The following is a 20886-nucleotide window of genomic DNA, read 5'->3' as shown; positions in this document are numbered from 1 at the left end:
TCAGAAACGTGTACTCATTTTACACAATGATTACTACTACACAGACATTAAAGGGACTCCTTTCAGGTAAGGAGTACACGTTCATCTAAATCTGTGTTAAAGATAAGATTTAGCTATTTCACGGCTTGTTTTTTTGTTTGTTTGTTTTTAGTCTAGGGGTTGGTCTTTCCAGAGGCCATGGGAAATATTTCTTCAGAGGGAACGTTACTGTAGAAGAAGGTAGGGACGTGTTTCTTGTATTTTTTTTATTTTTTTCCTCATTTGAAGGTTTTCTTCTGGTTTAATTTATTTGGCCAAATGATGTCTTTACCCTGCTGCAATGGTGCAAGTTTTTGAACTGTTAAATAAAATCACAGCATGGATAATGCTTTTTGACTATTAGCATATTGCTTTAAAGTAATAGTTCATTATTACTTCTGATTTAAGCTTTGCAGACCAATAAAACTCTGCTGCTTTCTAACTTCAAAAGTCTAATATAACAAATAAAAATGCAATATATGATCAATGATACATATTGTACTAACACAAATAGAATAGAATAGAATAGAATATCTCTTTGATGTCCCTTGTGGGTTCCTTTTTATTGATTCAGACAAGTTTTGAGGACAGCGGGCTGCCAAAAGCCAAGAGCCTTCGGCCATAATCTTCTCGAAAATCCTCCATTCATATCAAGTCGGAGCTATTTCAAGACTTTACTGACGTCAGCCTTGCATAACCAGGAAATGGACCTTACATGCATACATTGCAGGCAAACCATTATATTATATAAAGAACAAAACTCATTTTACAAAACCGGATACATCTGCCTGCTGTTGAGTTCAGATAAATATTCTTACTGGAACTGATCTCAAACTTTGACTAAAAAACAGGATGCTGACATTCTGCAAAGCACGTACGACCTTGGTTCACAGATGCGTCTTTTAGCTCTAACACCCTCATTGGGACCTTCTGGTGTCACAGCAGCAATAGCATTCATCGTAGGAGCAAAATATGAGTGGGAAAAGTAAACAACCAGAAAACTTAAGACAGAAATCCTCAACGATTAAAAATGGTGAACATACGCATGTTTTCAGATGACTTATCCAAAGTAATCTGCACTTCTGAAGTTAGTGACACTGCAGTCATCTTTAACATTTTATTGTTTTTGATTTTGTCAAAAGATTTATTGAATAAATGGTTGACAAAACCCTGTAAAGTTTTACCGAAACACCAGTAAAGTTTAATCTTATGGATGAATATGGTATCTTTCAGAAATATAGGAAGCATTTCTGGTGTCAGTGGGTTTATTGCACACTAAAGCACCAACGGGTCTTTTGAGTTTCCTTTCATTGCAGCTCCCCCTATTAATCTTAGCTCTAACAGGTTATAATGGGCTCAAACTACATTCATCATTTTTATTTTCTGTTGGCAAGTTGAATAAGTAACTATGTGTCCTTGTCCTTCGGTCCATGTCTCTGCCTGTCTGTTTTTCTGTTTACTTTCATGTCAAACCATCTGTGTGTTAATATTCATGTGGCACTGTCTGTGTGTGTCTCTATGTGTTTCTCTAAACATGTCCATCATGCAGAGCTCTCTGAGCATGACTTGGCTCTTCCTGATCTAATCAGACGTGTCACATCCACTCAAAAAACACATTTTTCAATTGGTGTGTGTGTTAGTGTGTGTGAATGCATTTGTGCATGCATGTCTGTTTAGTCACTCTTGTTGTTATGAATTAATAAAAGACACTTGTTTATTTGTTGTCAGACACTTAGTTTTTTATTCTGTTACAGGACTTCATGACTTGGAGCACCCTGATGTAGCACTGGCAGATGAGTGGTAAGAGCCACATTAGCATCCTCTTTGAGTTGTGTGAATGCTTGGGTTTAGGTCCTAAGGGTCTTGCTGAATCATTTACTTAACATGTTAATACAAATGTTCTTTAATAACGATAGCTTGCTGGACTGTAAATGCAAAATAAAGATGTTCAATAAATGGATTTTCTGCTGATATCTCATCGATAGCAGAATTAGAGATCAATTCTGATAGGAATCACGTGCTAACCACTAGCTCAAGTGTGTTCCAAATCAAATGTACTTGCTATTTGGGGCGACGGGGGCACAGGTGCTCGCCCCATAATCGGAAGGTTGCAGGTTTGAGACCCGCTCAGTTTGTCGCTGTCATTGTGTCCTTGGGCAAGACACTTAACCCACCTTGCCTGCTGGTGGTTAGTCAGAGGGATCGGTGGCGCCAGCGCTCGGCAGACTCGCCTCTGTCAGTGCGCCCCAGGGCAGCTGTGGCTACATCGTAGCTCATCCCCACCAGTGTGTGAATGTGTGTGTGTGTGAGTGGGTGAATGACTGTGTTGTAAAGCACCTTGGGGGGTTCCAGGACTCTAGAAGGCAATATATCAAATACAGGCCATTTACCATTTATATTTATCCAAAGTCACCAGCTAAGAACACCTATTTGAATTTAATTAGAAAAATGAAAATAACCTATTTTTCTCTTCTTCTGCCATGCTTCAGGACATACTGCAACACAGATGAACACCCTGAGCACCGCTACCTGTCTCAAATAGAAGCAATAAAAATGTACCTCAGTGGACATGAACCTCGTTTACAATGTTAGTGTCAGATTAGTGTTCCTACCTTTTGTGTGTATTGGTCACTTGCAGGTTAAACATCTTATATTCTTCATTATTTATTTCCCTTTTTGTTCCCATGCCAGGTGACAAGGAGCTGATTCAGGAGGTTTTGTTTGACGCTGTGGTGACTGCTCCACTGGAAGCTTACTGGACCAGCCTCGTGCTCAACAAATCAGAGTATGTCATGCATTCAGTCCATTATTGGGTAATATTTGAACACATTATTGTTAAAGAAAACATCCAATATTACTTGCTTTGGATTTTTTTTTCACAAGTTAAAAGTTTTTTACATACATGGATTCCATCACAAATGTATCTGCTTACTTAGGAACTCTGATAAAGGTGTCGAGATTGCCTTCCTGGGTACAAGAACAGGAATGTCCAGAATTAATCTGTTTGTGTTGCCAGATGAACTTACAAACCAGTAAGTAAACTGAGAGGGTGTGTGTGTGTGTGTGTGTGTTTGCATAGCATAAATATGTAGTAAATGATGCAGACTATTTACATTTACATGCACTATGTGTGCATCTTTTGCATCATTTTTTTTTCTCTTGCAAGAGACTTCCTAACAGCTGAAGACAAAGAGGGGGTGTTCAATGCTGATCACTTTCCCCTTTGGTATAAAAGAGCAGCAGAACAAGTTCCTGGTACTTTTATCTACTCTCTACCATTCAACACAGGTTAGTTTGGCATTTCTTTTAACTTTTTTTTATTTAATTTTCCAATTTTAACAAACCCAAATACAAACAAAACCACCCAGTGAAGAACGGCAACAACAACAACAACAACAACAATAATAATAATAATTATAATAATAATTATTATTATTATAATAAATACATAATAAGTAGGGGTGCCTATCTCCTCACAAATGCTGGTGAGTTTATTTTTCTTTCACCTCCTAAACATTTTAAATGAGAGAATGACTGGCCTAAGAAGGACATAGGTAAGTACAAATATGCAGATATAATATTTCAGTCTGTTGTCATATCTAATTTATTTATTAATCAGAAAATGTGTCCAAATAAGAGCAAAGTTCTTTAGTGTTCCACAATATTTATTCCGCAGTGCAATAAAACAAAAGTAATGCTGGCTGGGGGGATTTACATTTGTCCGATTATACATTTCTTGACCCCAGCCGCTGCTAGCAGAACAAAATTATTATTTATTATTTGAGGTCATTAACGTTACATCCCCCAGTATTCATATTCTAGGGTCAGCAACCTAGCCTGGCAAGCCAGACTAAATAAATGATCAGCAACCAGCTGTTGGCCACAAACTCGCAAAGTTATGTTAAATTATAATAAATGATCCACACTTTTATAGCGCCTTTCATAGTCAGAGGACTACTACTTCACACACATTCACACACTGATGGTGATGAGCTACAATGTAGCCACAGCTGCCCTGGGGTAAACTGACAGAGGCAAGGCTGCAGAGCACAGGCGCCACTGGTCCCTCTGACCACCACCTGCAGGAAAGGCGGGTTAAGTGTCTTGCCCAAGTACTTGTACTCCTCTTTCCGCCCATCTGGATAAAGTTCTATCCACTAATTCTGCAGGTATGTTTGGATTATTTAGTAAAGGCAAGTTTATCAGCGACTTTGGATTTTAGCCATGTATTATTGTTGCAGGCCGAAAATGTAGCTAATATTGGGTTCTGTGTTGTTATTTTAAGTTTAAATTTTTTAGATATCACTGAGATCAATCATTAAAGTTGCATAGTTTATAATCTTATCAGGGGATGAAGATATTTTTGTTCAATTTATCATTTTCTCAGTACTTTTATCTCCCTTTATCCAGAATGGTTCATTTATTTTTATGTGTGTTCACATTTCTTCCTCCCTCATTAATTCTGGCCCATTTGTATATGGATATGACTTATTACTGAGGGTTGATATTGTATATGGTATGCTACAACGAGGTTAGCCTCTTTCCATAGTGACTGCCCAGATCACACAGCTACAAAAGGACACACACACACACACACACACACACACACACACACACACACGCACGCACGCACGCACGCACGCACACACACACACACACACACAGGCATGTTTAGTTTAACAGTGTCTCTAAGAAATACTCCATCCTCCAAAGGAAGAATGTGCTCTCATCTATTCTCAGCCCCAGGCTCTCCATTAGTGCCAGCTAATACAGGTGATCTGAAAGCCTCTTATTTACGTGCCTTGGACACACTTTTCCTCCAAGGTCTGTGCTAGCTTTAGCAATAAAATTATACTCTTTGGTCTTTCTGTTGAGCATTTCTCAGTCCAATCACTGGCTGTTGAAATTGGGTCTAAAATTACAAATGATAACAAATATTCTGACCGTGTGTATATGTCTGTTTTTGTTCATCCTTGTTTTCTTCCTGCGTTTGTGTGGTTCAGGATCAGAAAACAAAAGTGTTGTATTGGCCAGCACTGCCATTCAGCTTCTGGATGAGAGGGAATCTCCTATAGCGGCAGGTAAGTGGGAATTCAAGTGTCTCTTTCTCTCTGTCTCTTACATCTCCTCTATGCTAGAGACTCCAATGTTCTCATTCATGCACTGCAGTTGTCCTCCCCCCTACTTTTTTCTTTCCTTTTAAGCTGAAACACTTTCTGCCCACATGCTCTAATGGTGCAGCTTTTGTATTTGTGTATGCTGCATGAGGACATTGCACAGCATAGACATGTTCATACAGATGGGGAGAAATACTTTTAAACAAGTGAAAATTTTCCAGTTTCACAAACTCACATTGCACATTAGCCTGTGTTCCTGTTAAAAGCTTTTGATTATTGTGGCCTGACCCATCTCATAAACACATACCTACTGTATAAAGCCCCCAAATAGTGCACATTTACTGTACAATGCAATATGATGCTTTTTGCACGTAATGTTACCATGTGGTATTTGTTTTGTTTATCACCCAAAAGAACAAGACAGCATATCAAATTGTAGAAATGAGCAAACTAAATGAAAATAAAGAAATATAATAGATGTCTTTCATCTTTTTATGAAAATTCCAAAAACAACCTTTTCAAAATCATCAAAGAAGACTTAAGTACTCTTAAAGAGACAATGTGTATTTTCAATCAATCAATCAATCAATCAATCAATCAATCATCAATCAATCAATTGATCAATCGATCAATGAACACTTTATTAATCCCAGAGGGAAATAAGAGAACTGTTAATCTACTGTTAATCTCTGGAAATACCCATCGAAAAGTTGAAAATGATTTAAATGATGCCCAGTTGTTGCAAAATAATGGCAGTTTCCTAACTTATAACCATAAAAATTGGGTCTAAAATACATGGGAGTGGGTCTAAGTCTCTGGGCGCCGTGTTTCCTTCTATGTGAGCTGTGAGGACAAAACGCATGTGCTGATTTGTAACAAGCAGTTACAAACCTCTTTGCTTGTTGCCAGTGATGAAAGGGAGTCTGATGTGCTTGCCGTTTTTCTGGAAGTTGCGCTCCCGGAGATTTTTTACCCTAATGGCAATCCATTGGTAAGGTCTTCCTCGAACACAAAAATACTGCTTCCTTGCAGTGATTTGGTTTTGTACTAGGGCTGGACGATATACAAAAAAAGTATATTGATAACAATATGTTTATCAATATCGATAATTATTTAAAAAATAGTAGAAAATATATTTAACGTGCAGCCCTGGCCATTTAATTTTTGATATTTTTATTTTTTCTTTGCCTCTTCTCGCTGAGACATCTTGCTGCCTCATGCATTGTTTTGGCTTGAGATGGGGAGGGCCTGGTAAAGTAATGTGCCCGAGTCTGTGGTTTTGACTGGTTAGGAGTAAGTAGTGAGTCTAGCATGCTGCTACCTCATTATGATAAAAGGAAACTTTATTATCAAAGTTTTATTGACCTTTTTTTGTCTATCGCACCACGTCTATCGATAGATATGTACAACTATTGAATTATCGTCCAGCCCTTTTATGTACTGCACCCTATTGATGGAGAAAATAAACACCGCCACTTGTAGATAAAGTCTACCAAGGTAGCTAAAAGTGTTACTCCTTCTTTCCACTGAACGTGAAAGCACCGCAAAACAACCACGACATGTATTACACGGCAATTAGCCACCGTTGTAGTGGGCAATTTCCGTTCCACCGGCAGCCAAGTGTGATCTGGGACATGTCCCAGATTCAAAAGGGTGCTATCATTACGTCTCAAGTCTATTTTTTATGCATTACGCTTCCAAAACATGTAAAATTCTGCAGTTGAGTTCTGGCCAGACAGGAAGTCACACAAAATCAGTGTAAAAGATCTGGAAACTTTCTAAATAAAAGCACACAATGTGTCCTTTCCTGTGAAACTGATGTAAGCAGAAATGAAAATAAACCACAGCCTTTTTAGGATACGTGCAGCTGTCTTTCTCTTAGCTTTTTATTATGTGGACTTCTGAAATCATGCATGGTGTTGCCCATGATTTTGTGTCCTCGCGGGATCAGCTGTGTGGAGCGCTTTCGCTCCTATTTCACGTCAGAATTGCTCTGAGCTTGCTGGTAAAACACCATAATTATGTTACATAACTACTTTCTTGGCTGGTGGAAAGAAGGGGTTATTGTGACTAAAGCTTGTACTCCAGCTGTGATCAATGCTTTGCTTGATTTAGTGAATCTCTTTAAAATTAAGTCTTTGCAATTTTAACATCTACAACATTGTCCACTGCACAAATGATCAATGTACCATGCAGCAACAATCCTAATGTTTAAAAGTATCTTTGAATGTTTACAGCATCTCTTTGATAAATTAGGTTGCACAAACATCGTAATCACATAATAATGTTTAAATAGTAAAAAACACTGATAAACAGAAGAGGAGAGGATCATTTCAGAAATGCAAATTTACAATTAGATTGTTAGAGAAAGGGCAGTAAAAGAGAAAATAAAGAATTTCACTGTGTCTAGATATGTTGACATGAAAGCAATGCATTGTGGGTAGACTTTGCCTAGGGGAAACCACTGGAGCAGAAGAACGACAGAGTCTGTACAATGCCACCATGTGCACACACACACACACACACACACACACACACACACAAACACACACAAACACACACACACACACACACACACACATCTAAACTGCTTCTCTTCTGTGTGAGGAAGAATATACATCAGGTTTCACAGGATAACCTGACCCTGCTAATTTATTTGCTCGTTAAGCATCAAAGCATTTCATAAACTCTTTGAGAAGCAAACTGAAGAATTAAATTTTCTAAAATATAGCAATAATGATCACAATTATGACTAGATATGTAATAAGGATGACTTTATGTAAGCATGTCAGAAGAGAGTAGAGATGTAGGCTAGAATGCAAATTTAGCGTAGGCCGGTTAGGGCCAGTTTTCACTGGCCTGCGCTCCACTGAGCTGTAGACTTGTGAATACGCCAACACACTAACTAAACAGGACAGGCTGATGACATCACACACCACTGGCCCTGCAGACATCACTAAAGCTGCAGTGTTCGTTTGCATGTACGTACAGACGTGTGCACGCCTGCATGTCAGTTTGTGTGTGTCAGTGTTTGTGGTCACATCCCGAGCCACGTGCAGTGAGTCTGCTGACGTAAAACACACAAAATCATATTTGAGTCAGGTCAGGCATAAAGACCCAAGGCAGCTGTGTACCTGCATGCTCGTCCAAAGAAGTCTCAGTAATGTATAACCCTGTAAAACATTCAGATTTTGCACTTGTGTCAGTATGAATAAAAGTAACACAGAAAAAAATTAATGCAACTGACTATTTTTCTTTAAATTAACACCAAATGTTCACCAATTTCATGAAGGAAAAAAAAATCTCAGTCAGCAGAATTTATCCTGCTTCTGTTAAAATTTTATGTTTATTTTAAGATCGCAATTTACAAGTTGATCTACGTTTCAACCCTCACCATATGGTCACGAGCTTTGGGTAGTGACCCAAAAAACAAGACACAAGCGGCTGAGATGAGTTTTCTCCGCAGGGTGGATGGGCTCTCCCTTAGAGATAGGGTGAGAAGCTCGGTCCTCCGGGAGGGGCTTGGAGTAGACCTGCTGCTCCTGCACATCCAGAGTAACCACTTGAGATAACTCGGGCATCAAGTTAGGATGCCTCCTGGTGAGGTTTGCCAGGCACGTCCAACTGGGAGAAAACCTAAAGGAAGACCCAGGACATGCTGGAGGGACTATGTCTCTCGACTGGCCATTGGACACCTTAGGAGGGGCGCACGTAAGTGGCTGTGGAGAGGGCAGTTTGGGCCTCCCTGTTTAGGCTACTGCCCCATGCGATAAGCAGCTGAAAATGGATGGATGCACAGACGGGTTATCACTTTTGATAGCAATACACCTTATAAAAAAAGACAGTTTGCAAAAAACTGCAAACAATTTCAACTCATTCAATAACTTTTGGATGTAATGGATAAAAAACAGTTCTCTTTGGAGCTCTATGACTAAGACAGACATCACAAAAAAATCCAACAAAGATTAATGTTTATAATTTACTATGAATACTTTTAGATTTGTAAAATATATCAGTAAATAAACTTCATGCACAAATTATCAAAAAAGCTCTTTTTTGTCGCCCTTAGAGCAGAAAGCTAACTGACGTCCTCCGTCCAAAACACTATGCCTATGTCCTTTAACATTGCATTAAAAAGTTTTTCTTCATGTAAGGATGCAGCATTTTTACAAAAATTGCATGTTTATGGAGGTATTAGATGCACGACATGAACTCTTAAACCTGTCAAAAGGCTGAAACTGAGAAAAAAGACTGAAACCAGGCATTTTAGTTGTTTTCATGTTAGGTTGTTTCATTATTGCTTCAACAAATTTTACATTTTCACTTCAGTTACCAGAAAAAAATCTTTTAGAAAACATATTTTTTCTTCACAAAATTAAGTATTTTAGGCACAGACACATAAAGATCCCTGTAACATGTGCATACAGAATACATCTTCTTACAAATGCACACACACACACACACACACACACACACACACACACACACACACACACACACACACACACACACACTAGAAAACACAGTCTTGTTTTCAAAAACACATCACTGATACAAACAAATTGGGGACTTTATTGAGAACAGCTGCCTACTATGGATTATTTACTATGAGTCATAAACAGCTTTAAAATTATGATGAACAACCAAAAGACATCAAGACTTTAAAACCATTTGAATAAATTCCAGAAAGTTACATTACAAATACTCAAAAATATACATTTATAAATATATAGCAGTTTTCTGTGATATGCATGTTTCACAACTAAATTTTTAAGTTTGAATTATTTGCCCTGCCTGTCAAACATTAACAGAGTCTCTTCTTATCAGTGCATAGTCAAATACTTGTAGAATTTAGCTACCCAAGTCTCAGATATGAGGAGATATTATGCAAAAATAAATATAATATCACTTTTTTAGTTTCAGTATATTCTGTTTTTACATACAAATAGGTACAAGTCCACACATGGCAACCAGAGACATTAGTGTTAAAGGGTGGAGGCCTAAGTCAGGAGTCTCCTAGGCAATAGCATTCTCCAGTGGTTCCTTCTCATCTGCTGTGGCATGCTCTGCCCCCCGCGCTGCAGCCAGTTCCTCATTCTTCTTTAACTCCCGCTGATATTTGGCCATGATAGCAGCGTAGGCGCATCCGTACACTGCTGCAGCCAGCATCATTAGACACACGATCCCACACACCACACCGGTGATGATCACTGTGGCAATAGCGTGGCGCAAGTTGACAGGCCGCTGCTTCTGCTTGGGTTCACACTCCGCCATGGGTCCTCCTCCTCCTCTCCCAGCACCACCAAAACCCTCCCCAATCGCCATGGGGACGTGAAGAGAGTGGCTGGAAGGATGAGCATTGTTGCCATGGGTGTGACCTCGCTGCAGCCTCTCAGACTCCAGGTGTTGAATGTTGGCAAACAGGTAATGATAGCTTGTTGTCATGCAGGTATGGAAGAGCTGATAAGGGATTTTTTGCAAGTCTTTCTCCTTCATTTCTTCTGGTTGGAAGCAAAGAACTTCATCCAGCACTCCACCTTGACATCAGTTAAAGATTTGAGAAAAAAATCAAAACAGTGGTAGAATAATCTAAGATTTTAACATAAAGACAGATAAGCCAACTTTCGTTTAGCATTTGAATTATATTTTAGTAATAATCACTGTGGCTGAGCCTAAAGTAGCCCATTTTAATCTGTAATTAAATGTGGAATTAGCAATATGGGTAAAGTATTATGCAATGTGATTAAGGGCTCAGATAGACTCCGCTGGATCACTTGAACCAAGTGATAAAAGAAAGAATGAAAGAAAAACTTCCATCAGTTCCGTTTCTAAATCTCTACTTATCTCTCTCATGTGTGGCCTCCTCTGTCACATGTGTTCGTTCTTCCTGCCTGGTTAACCACTAGCTTTCAATTGAGCACAGATCTCTGTATCTGCATCCATTGTTCTTTTTTTGCAGCAATTAGAATTTTCTCCCTGGAAGACGAAATTTCTGCCAGGGCAACATAGACAAGTAGGCGTGCCGTTACAGTCCATGAAAGCCCAGCATTCGCTGTGCAGTAGTAATTTAGTTTTTCATTGCATGCTGTGCTTGTTCTTGCACAGGAAATAATAAGGCATGGCTATTAATATACTGCTTCTGGCTGTATATTGCCATCATTGAAATAAGAGTTGCAGCACAGGTTCCTCTCACTGCGTGAACCATCACTCGCAGTGATGGTTCAACAGCAAGTGTCACAATATTAGATGGTGCACACACATTTTAGAGGGAGATGTTCACAGCCACACAAGCGTCTTCCATATTACCTAAATAATACAAATCTTAACTCTGTGCCTCTAAATCTGAGAACATGATTTTGAGTCAGAAAAGGGTAGAATGCCTTCTCCAGGTCAGGGATGAGGTCCTGCCCCAAGTGGAGGCATCTCAGGGTCTTCACGAGTGAGGGAAAGATGAAGCATGAGATCGATAGGCAAACTGGTGCTTCTGCAGTGATGCAGGTGTTGTACCGGTCTGTCTTGATGAAGAAAGAGCAGAACCAGAGAGCAAAACTCTTTATTTGCTGTTCGATCTGCGTTCCTACCCTCACCTACAGTCATGAGCTTTGGGTAGTGACCAAAAAACAAGGTCACGGATACAAGCAGCCAAAATGAGTTTTCTCTGCTGGGTGTCTGGGCTCTCCCTTAGAGATAGGGTGAGAAGCTCGATCATCCAGGAGGTTCACAGAGTAGACCCGCTGCTCCTCCGTGTCGAGAGGGCTCACTTGAGGTGACTCAGGTATCTGGTTAGGATACATCCTGGATGCTTCCCTGGTGAGGTTTTCCGGGCACATCGAACTGGGAGGAGACCCAAAGAAAGACACAGGACATGCTAGAGGGACTATGTTTCTCAGCTGGCCAGGGAACACCCTGGAATTCCACCGGAGGAGCTGGCCCAAGTGGCTGGAGATAGGGAAGTCTGAGAGGGAGGATGCTGCCCTGCTATCCGACTCAAGACAAGTGTATGAAACGGTATGGACGGATGGCACTCTGTACCGTTTTCTATAATTATATATGTCAACCTTTCTATCAGTTAAGAAATAAAAGTGACATTATACAATAAAATTGCTCAATGTACATCCTGCATAGCTCTAGAATAACTGGTTGTGTTCAAAACAGCTCTGCCGATGTAAAGCATAACGGCTGAGTGGTTAAGGCACAAACCACATTGGGGTGTGGGTGTGTGTGTGTGTGTGTGGGGGGGGGGGGGGGTGGCTTCTGCAGTTGAGTCCCTGGTCTGCTTCTTTCTTTTGCTGCCTTTCACACATTTGCTTTGTACTTTTTACTGTAACTATCCAAATCAGAGCAAAATGCAAAATTAGCTATTTGAATTGGGACAAGTTTTCATGGGCTACTTATAGGAAATGACTTTCTAAAATTTCTAAAGCTCTAACCTTTAAACAGGTAGGTCTCCAGCCAGAGTTTGAGGCTCAAAATTTGACAGTCACACCTCCAGGGGTTGCCTCTTAGAGTGAGGCTGTCCAGGCTGGTCACGGCCTCAAGCAGTGTACGGTCCAGTCTTGTTAGCCTGTTGTTTGCCAGCCCCAGGTAGCTGACATTCCTCAAACTCTCCCCGATGGCTCCAGGCAAACCCCACAAGCTATCAGAAGAACATTAGGAGGAATAATTTAGATTCAGGGAAATCACAAGACAAAAAAAGGAGACATTTTTAAGTGTTCACCTGTTATGCGAGAGATCGAGGTGCGACAGTGAGTGTATGGGTCCAAGGAGTCGCTTGTCAAGCTCTCGCAGACTGTTATAAGCCAAGCTGAGGTGCTGCAGAGTCCTCAAACCAAGTAGAGCAGTTGGTGAAATGGATGTTATAGAGTTATTGGATAAGTCAAGAATTCGAACACGAGGTATTTCCCTAAAAGCCATTGATCCCAAACCCCTGATTCGGTTATCCTGAAGATGCAGTTCCTGGGTCTCTGGATCCAGTCGTCGAGGGATGTCAAAAAGTCCTCGACCTCGACAGTCTACTACTTTGGTGTTGCTGTTGCAGCTGCACTCCTTTGGACAGCCATGTGACAAAGACAGGGGGCAGAGGAGTGCATACACTAAAATCACTGTGGAGACAAAGAAATCGAATATAGCATTAGCAATATATTTGCAATTTTGCATAGTGGTATCATTTAAAACAATTGCATAAACAGCTGAGTATGTATTGAGGCTTCAATATCACAGTAGTTACTTGCTGTTTGGCTAACTAAACTCTGAAGGGAAACCATGCTATCGACACCCTAGCAGGTTGGGAATAGATGGGGAAAATGTGGAAAGCCTCAGTCAGAGCAAAGGCAATCATAATGCTACTACATTTTTTGTACTCGTCAGAGAAGTTTTCTCACTTTTTCCGTACCATCATCATGATCTATATGTCAGAGGGGCATTCTCCCAAGGCCTTATACCATGTGTGCCCAGTAGGGTTGTCACGATACTAAAATTTCAAACTCGATTCGATACTTGAAAAAAAAACTCGATGCTCGATTTCGATACTATTTACAAAAACACCCATTTATCGAACAAGTTTATTCAAAAAATAACATTCCTCAATTTATATTACAAAAATTAAATGTTAAGAATTAAGTGTATAAAGTGCTTAAACCTTTCAAGTATCAGCATTTTTTAAAACGTGCATACAAAAACTGGTGAAAGTTAACACTTTAAATCATGAATTGTCTCACTATATATACATTATTTGCAGAGTGATGTTTTGCTGCTTAAACTCTGTTTAAGGTGCATTTTTGTCATAAGATGTAATGCCATATGTTTTTTTCTGTACTTTTGAACAACTCTGTTGGTCAATAAAGGGAGAAAACAAATTTCTCCACAGTAGGACAAAGGTACATTTACCGGTACTCTTAATAAAAACAGACTGGCGCACAGCAGTGACGTCATTAAAAGCGCCGGTTAGATTAGCCGCAGCTAGTCTGTTTACGCCTAGAAATCCCAGACTCGCTCCAAACGAACAGGGGAATCACGTTAATGATTCCTAACAAAACCTTTCGACATGAAGATGTTTTGGTGCAGATAATGTCTTATTTCGAGGCTGCACCATGGGTGCCCGTCCGCACCCGTTATATGGATATATACGCAGACGGTGATTCGCCGATGGATCTAAATACCCCGGGGAATCCAAGTAGCACCAAAGTTGTCAGCGTGAGTAAACAAACGTACTGCATGCTAGAAATTAAGTCCGGGTTGCAATAAACGGGAGTTTTCCTTTAAGCACATAAGCGTGAATATACAACTACGTGTCGGACTTGGTATGCTAATTAAGTTGGGCTGTGAAGCGCCTCCCAAATTCGCTGTTTATGTTTTTGTTTATTTATTTGACAGACAAAACTTGGATTGGAGACAACTCGCGTGGGAAATTGCAATGTAGCCATGCGGCGTCTTCTTCTGTTTGTCTGGGAGGCGGAGGCTGCTTTACGGCATCTGGCTGTCGTGCGTGTCGGTGTACTTGAAGAAGGCTGTGTATAATAGTCCATAATATCGATACCACAGGGATGGAATATCTCATTTAGATACCACTTTTAGCATCGATTTATATCTAGGTATCGATTTTTTTGACAACACTAGTGCCCAGTTTCACACCAGGGCCCAGGCCTCTTATCCTGTCAAGACTATGTTGGACAATAAGTGGATGCACTCTAGGGTCATGCCACACTGATACGACTCTACTAGCCTGGCCTGCCAAACTCCTTTGTTTAATTCTGCACAGAGAAAGGGTCTGGGAACTCTCCTATTCTAACAACCCCACCCCCTGAGAATTGTAACCGAGCTCAGCGCTGAGCAGCATACGTCACACACCACAATGCAGAGTTTCTCATAAACATGACAACTGAAGCGGAGTTCGCTGCAGCTCTTTCCTCTGTTCTAAATGACTTGAACATGTCTTTAAAACAACAAGTAGAAGCACTTAAAGCCTTTCTTCTAAAGAAAGATGTTTGCACTGTTGCCAGACGCCATTTTTGACTACAGCTAAAAAACTACAGCGTCGCAGACGACACACACAGCGATGCTCAGTTTCTCATAAATAATTAAGACAGTGGCGGAGTTCGCTGCGGCTCTTTCCTCTGTTCTAAATTACTTGAATGTCTTTAAAACAACAAGTAGAAGCGCTAAAAAAAATGTTTGCGCAGACGCCATTTTTGACTACAGCTACAAAAAAACTACTGTACGGCGTCACGCGGTACAGTCGGCATTTACGTCTTTTTTCTGATTGGTTATTTTCGAGCTGCCTAGTCCCACCCCACAAGTGCCTCTCTTCCTGTGAGTTACCAGACTCTTTCTCTGTGCAGAATTAAACAGAGGACAAGTCTGGCAGGCCCGGCTACGACTTTACTGCACGATGGGTGGTTTTTACATTATGATGCCAGGGCAGTTAGTACTGCTTCAAATTGTCAAACCAAATCAATGCATAGCAGCTTCTAGTGAAGTCTAGTTCCACTACTGCCCCACCAGATTCCACCCAGAACTCTAAAGTGTTACTACCACTGTAATCAACCATCACACTCTAGCTATAGATGTTTAGCTCATGCTCAAAATGATTGTCTACCAATTGTTTACGCAAACACTTAGCTGTGGTCTCCTGAATGAATGCCTCGCGACTAATTTTCTGCGGAAAAACACTTTTGCGCTCCTATTTCTGGGAGTTAAAGTCGGAGTAATGGGGGCGAAGTCATTAATATTCATGAAATTGTCTGATTGCCTAACAACAATTGAACTCCTCCACTGCCTTCATTCAGGACAGCAGTAGCTCAGGAGGCACAGCGGGTTGTTTTGTGATTGGAAGGTTGTAGGTTTGATTCTGGCTCCCACCAGAGAACACTGCTGTTGTGTCATTGAGAAGACACTTAACCAACTTTTCCTGGTGGTGGTGGTCGGAGGCACTGGTGGCGCCTGTGTATGGCAGTCTCACTTTTGTCAGTGTGCCCCAGGTTCAGCTGTGGCTACACTGAAGCTCATCAGCAGCAGCATGTGAATGTGTGTGTGAATGGTTGAATGACTGATTGTGTTGTGAAGCATCTTGGGGGGCTGTAGAACCAGAAGGTGCTATACAAAAACAGGCATCATTCACTCTTCTTTGTTGGGTAATAAAAGAAACATTGATGTTTTATCTCCAAGCCTGAATGTGTTGCTATTGCTAGTGGTTGGCTCTATCTGCTGAGACGTGGCGGTACAATTGTTTTCCGTTGCAACTCAAGATGTGTGAGTCTATGAATGCCAGTTTTCTCTGTGACTTAGAGAAGTCCAATCATTTTCTTGTCTGTTTATTTTCTGCTGTTAATGCAGGTGATGGGGTTGAAGACAGTTTTCACATTTAGCATGCAAATGCAATTCAGAGTGTCTGATGGTGCATCTAAAATAACACGTTTTACACCATTTCTCAGTGAACCATCCTTTAATGAGGACCCCTCTGCATTGATGTCCCCAAAAGACTTTGACAGACATTCTTACTTGTTTTTTTTTTACATATGTAATTCACTTTATTTCCATTGAAAACGCTTTTTTAGTTTAAAAATGCTTAAAGAAAACTTTTAACTAAAATACACCCCCACTTCACAACACTCACCCCCTTCCACCCTCTGAGACACTGACGCTTGGTGACTTCACCAAAGCTCCGTAACCCCTCACCCACACACAAATCCATACCCAGCACATATTGGGTGTCTAATTCCCTTTGAGATAACTTCACATGTCCATTCCTTCTGGAACATTAGAGCTGTATTTTTAGCGTTGGCTTAAATAGCTTGAGGCTTTTGAAAGGCAGCTCTGACCCAAGCCTGTGACTGTTACAAGCTCAAAAGTTGAATCATAAAGCCTGAATACAAGAGGAAAGCTGCGTCGCGGATGTTCTCAAAGGCGAACAAGATTACTTGCTCGTCCAGCAGATTCTGCTGCAGGTTCTGAAGAGAGAATGTTTTTGAGTCTTTCTCAAAGTATGTTTTAAATTCTTCTGTATAACTGGAGCTACAGTTATGTTGTCTGAATCTCATCAGCAGTCAATAGGTTCTCTTTGTTTTTGATCATGAACTAATGTGTATCAGCTCCACAAAGTCCGCTCACACAGATTTCATTTGGCATTAGGACATTCACATCAGCATCACTTAGCCAACAGCGTAAGTGTGTGTGTGTGTGTGTGTGTGTGTGTGTGTGTGTGTGTTTGTTGAGTGGCTTAAATATATTTCCGAGAGCGAATTCCTTAGTTGCCTGAACATTTTGTGGATAAACATCACCTAAGTGTAAAACCGCAACAATTAAGTAGTCAGAACCCATCTGACAACCCCATTTCATCTTGCTTAGACTGAATCATTATCAGTGGCGGTTTCACCATTAATCAATCAATCAATCAAAGCTTTATTTATAAGGTATTAGGCATAGATCGGCAGCCTCCTGGGGCCCCCTGATGTTGGGGGGGGGGGGGGGGCCCTAGCCCTGACTGCTGGCACCCCTCTGTCAACGCCACAATGGACTATTCCCTTAAGACGCCGATGCACAAACAGGAAGTGATTGGCAGTCTTTCCGCTCCAATCCAGTTGGTGGCGGTAATGCACCAAATTGTTGTTTGCCAAGTGCCATAAGACCATGAAGAAGAAGAAGAAGAAAGGCGGGAGCATTCGTAACAAACTAGAAGCGGTAGTCAAAACATTAAGCATGTAATGAAGTTATCCTAGTGGCTCCAGTAAGAGAAAGAAGCAGCTCGCTTTGAAAAAGTGACGTGTTTTTCTTTGTAAACAAAAAGGAAGCAGAAAAGGAAAGACTATGGAAAATGTTCAAAGGGAGGAAAACATAGACCAAAATGGAAAATAGAAGAAAAAAGAATGAAATGCAAAAGCACAGGAGCACTGACAGGAAGAAGAAAGCAGAGAAAATATTGAAAGCACTCAAAGGGAGAGAAAGACAGGAAAAAAGAGGAGGACTAATTAGAGTGAAAATAACTCATTCAGAAGAGGGGAGAGTTTTGCAAATCCAGTTAAAGATAAGACTGTCAAAAATTTTGTGTCAGGGGGCCCCATGTTTGTGTTCGCATTGGGTCCCCAAATTGCTAAATCCGCCACTGATCATTATAATTATTGCTATAGACTACAAAGAATTTGCAGTCACTATTTTGTGTTGGGTTGTCAAACAGACAATCATCAAACTATTCCGAGGCTCTAGGTCTACTTTCCTGTGATGCATCTTTATCCCATCGAGCATCACAACGTGTCTGAGTCAGGATTTTGCATGTTGTCATGCTAGCCTTGTATCAGTTGCATTCTTATCACTGCTGTCTGTCCAAAGAACCTCATGGAAGAGTGTTTATGTAAGTTTCCATGTGATTGGTTAGGTGCATTTGCTGTAAAATAAACTCCATGTTCACACATAAACATCAGCTTAGTGAAGCTTTATGACCAGCTATGGAATGAGGTCAGCACAGGAGAATGACTTTGTTTCTTCCTGTCCCTTCAAGCTTAAAGCAAACACAAAGAAGTTTGTAACTGCATGCTCGCATATCCCAGAGCGAGCTGCACTTCACATTAGCTAGAATTTCAGCACAGCAAGACAATTACGATTGTTCCTGTGCTTACATAAACAGATAAAATACACAGCTGATGAGAATCACTTAATCATGCACAACTTTACCTAAACACACACATCGATATTGAACTGTAAGGAAGCTCCTACCTCTCATTTCTGCCAGTCGTCTTCGGGCCGTTTGCATTCAGGTCTCTCTTAATTTCCTTATTTGGATTGTATTGTCTGTCATCGGTTTATGATCCATTTGCTGTCAGAGAGGCTGAGGATAGCTTATCCTGACTCTGTGTTGGCTGATGTGCTCAATAGATGGGAATTAGAAAAACTGCAGAAAAAAGTGTTGCCCTAAGGATCCCCCAGCGCTGCTTGTAAGGGTTTGAAACCCCATCAGAGCAGGTGGATCAGAGCTCACTGCCAGCCAGTCTGGGAATCACTCAAGTTAGAAGCTCGGCTTTTCCCTTTGTATTTCTCTCTCGCCCTCTATCTCTCTTTTAGACACGCTCTCACTATCTCTCAACCCCTCTTTCCGCTTCCTGCATTTTTCTCTGCTCTATTTTTTCCCCTACTGTACCTTTTCTCTTGACTGATTTTGTTTTGCCCTTCTGCTTAAAGCAAATCAACACTCTGTCCTCCTCAGTTTGTTTTTCTATCTATCTGCCCCCTCCCCATCCCCAGTTGCATTGGTGTGTGAGTTGGTGTGTCATCTCCCTGTGGACAGCTGTGCCTCTTAAATCACAGCACAAACACACTCACTGACATGCACGTTACACTTTCTATCGCTCTTGCAAGAGCTGAACAAGACAAAATTAGATCTAGATTGCAGAGCATCAACGAAAATACTCCAACATTTAAACATGCAGCAAGCATTGGATGCCCGTTGTTGTGTGGCATGCTCTGATGATATTATGCATAAGCCGTGGGCAGAGGGGATGGCTGAACACACCCCCAGCACAGCAACACAAAATGCACACACTCACAAGCACACACAGCTGAATATTAAGCTGCTGCAGTTGGTTTTTGTTTTATTTTCTCAAAATGGAACGACTGCTGAGCTCGTTTGAACAATCAAAGCGATGGGATCATTAGGGTTGCAAGATGACCTTGGCCTTCCTGTCCATACAGATTTAAATCCGTTCCTCTGCTGAAAGACTAGACTTTTTTTTATCAGTCAGTAAAAACCAATCTCAGTTTTGTACTTATTTCTTATAATTATTGTTTAAATAACTGACAAGATTACCCAGCTACAGACATGTAGCAGAGCACGTATCGACACACGTTTGGATTTGCATGCATATTTGAGAGGTTATCTACACTGATGCAGGGATATGCATCTGCGATTGTGTGATGTTGCCTTTCATATCTGCTCACACGTCCGTATGTTGATGCGTCTAGACAGTCTGTTCTGTTTGTGGTGCAAGGTCTAATAAAAATGTTAATAGAAAACAACAAAACCAAATGTTCTACAATTTTATGTGACTCATTTATAGAGCTCCGGGAGTTGACGTCACGTTTCCCGGCATGCAACAGTTCAAATCGAAACGGCGCCATTAGGCAGGCAGAAGCCGGCAGCCGGACTATTTGTTATTGTCAGAAAACTCAATCAGACAGGAAATATGGTAGATTCCTGTTGTGCCCCAGGATGCAGAACAGACGCGGACGACATAAGGAATGAGCCATCTACAGGATTCCCCAAGATCCGGAGCGCTGCAAACGTTGGATCATTGTAATAAAACGTGCTAGTGACCGGGCTAAAATGAAATTGTGGGATCCCGAGAGTAAAGGATTTCGCTTATGCAGTGACCACTTCATATCAGGTACTTAAACCAACGTTTCCTCAACTGTGTATGGTATTTATTTTAAATATTTTTATTACGATTCTTAGTGGGCTTCCTAAACTTATTTTGGCGTGGCTTTTTCTGTCTTATTACTCATAGCAACAAGTAAACGTCACGTAAAACATTGCCTCGTGAGTTCTGTTATTTGTCCATCCATTTTCATCCGCTTATCCGGAGTCGGGTTGCGGGGGCATGTAGCGTCGAGAGGCCCTGACTTCCCTCTCCCCAGCCGCCGGAGCCAGCTCCTCCGGGTAAATCCCAAGGGGTTCCCCGGCCAGGTCCAGTAAGAAGTCCGCTCCGACAGCTTCTGGCGTCGGAGCGTCGAGAGTCCCAGACCTCTCCCCAGCTCCTCCGGCCGGGGA

General features: G+C 41.0%; 2 protein-coding genes across 6 annotated transcripts in view; one reads left to right on the top strand and one right to left on the bottom strand.

The window, feature by feature from the left end:
- cacna2d3a (calcium channel, voltage-dependent, alpha 2/delta subunit 3a) overlaps positions 1 to 20886 on the top strand; it is a 341398-nt gene that overhangs the window by 285647 nt on the left and 34865 nt on the right. For all 5 annotated transcript variants that reach the window (XM_070545074.1, XM_070545072.1, XM_070545073.1 and 2 more), the window contains 8 exons: positions 5 to 66; positions 152 to 219; positions 1773 to 1818; positions 2508 to 2605; positions 2710 to 2803; positions 2955 to 3050; positions 3185 to 3306; positions 5022 to 5099. In XM_070545074.1, the coding sequence (XP_070401175.1) occupies positions 5 to 66; positions 152 to 219; positions 1773 to 1818; positions 2508 to 2605; positions 2710 to 2803; positions 2955 to 3050; positions 3185 to 3306; positions 5022 to 5099 (664 nt within the window). The remainder of the gene's footprint in view (positions 1 to 4; positions 67 to 151; positions 220 to 1772; positions 1819 to 2507; positions 2606 to 2709; positions 2804 to 2954; positions 3051 to 3184; positions 3307 to 5021; positions 5100 to 20886) is intronic.
- On the bottom strand, positions 9400 to 20328 carry LOC107391002 (leucine-rich repeat and transmembrane domain-containing protein 1). The gene is made up of 4 exons (XM_015968019.3): positions 18840 to 20328; positions 12853 to 13237; positions 12566 to 12771; positions 9400 to 10672 (listed from the first exon to the last, which is right to left on the bottom strand). Exons 1-4 carry the CDS (start codon positions 18874 to 18876, stop codon positions 10152 to 10154), a joined length of 1149 nt encoding a protein of 382 aa, XP_015823505.1. The 5' UTR covers positions 18877 to 20328; the 3' UTR covers positions 9400 to 10151.

The sequence above is a fragment of the Nothobranchius furzeri genome, chromosome 15 (genome assembly GCF_043380555.1).
Source record: "Nothobranchius furzeri strain GRZ-AD chromosome 15, NfurGRZ-RIMD1, whole genome shotgun sequence".
NCBI classification, from domain to species: Eukaryota; Metazoa; Chordata; class Actinopteri; order Cyprinodontiformes; family Nothobranchiidae; genus Nothobranchius; species Nothobranchius furzeri.
This window is presented reverse-complemented; position numbering and strand designations above follow the sequence as displayed.

Bases quoted from the DNA above. Each gene is read 5' to 3' on its own strand.
- LOC107391002 (XM_015968019.3), bottom strand. From the start codon at position 18,876: ATGCAAACGGCCCGAAGACGACTGGCAGAAATGAGAG. The intron at 13,238-18,839 runs GTAGGAGCTTCC...TTGTCTCCACAG, and splicing joins ACGACTGGCAGAAATGAGAG to TGATTTTAGTGTATGCACTC. The intron at 10,673-12,565 runs GTTAGAGCTTTA...ACTGATGTCAAG, and splicing joins GGAGACCTACCTGTTTAAAG to GTGGAGTGCTGGATGAAGTT.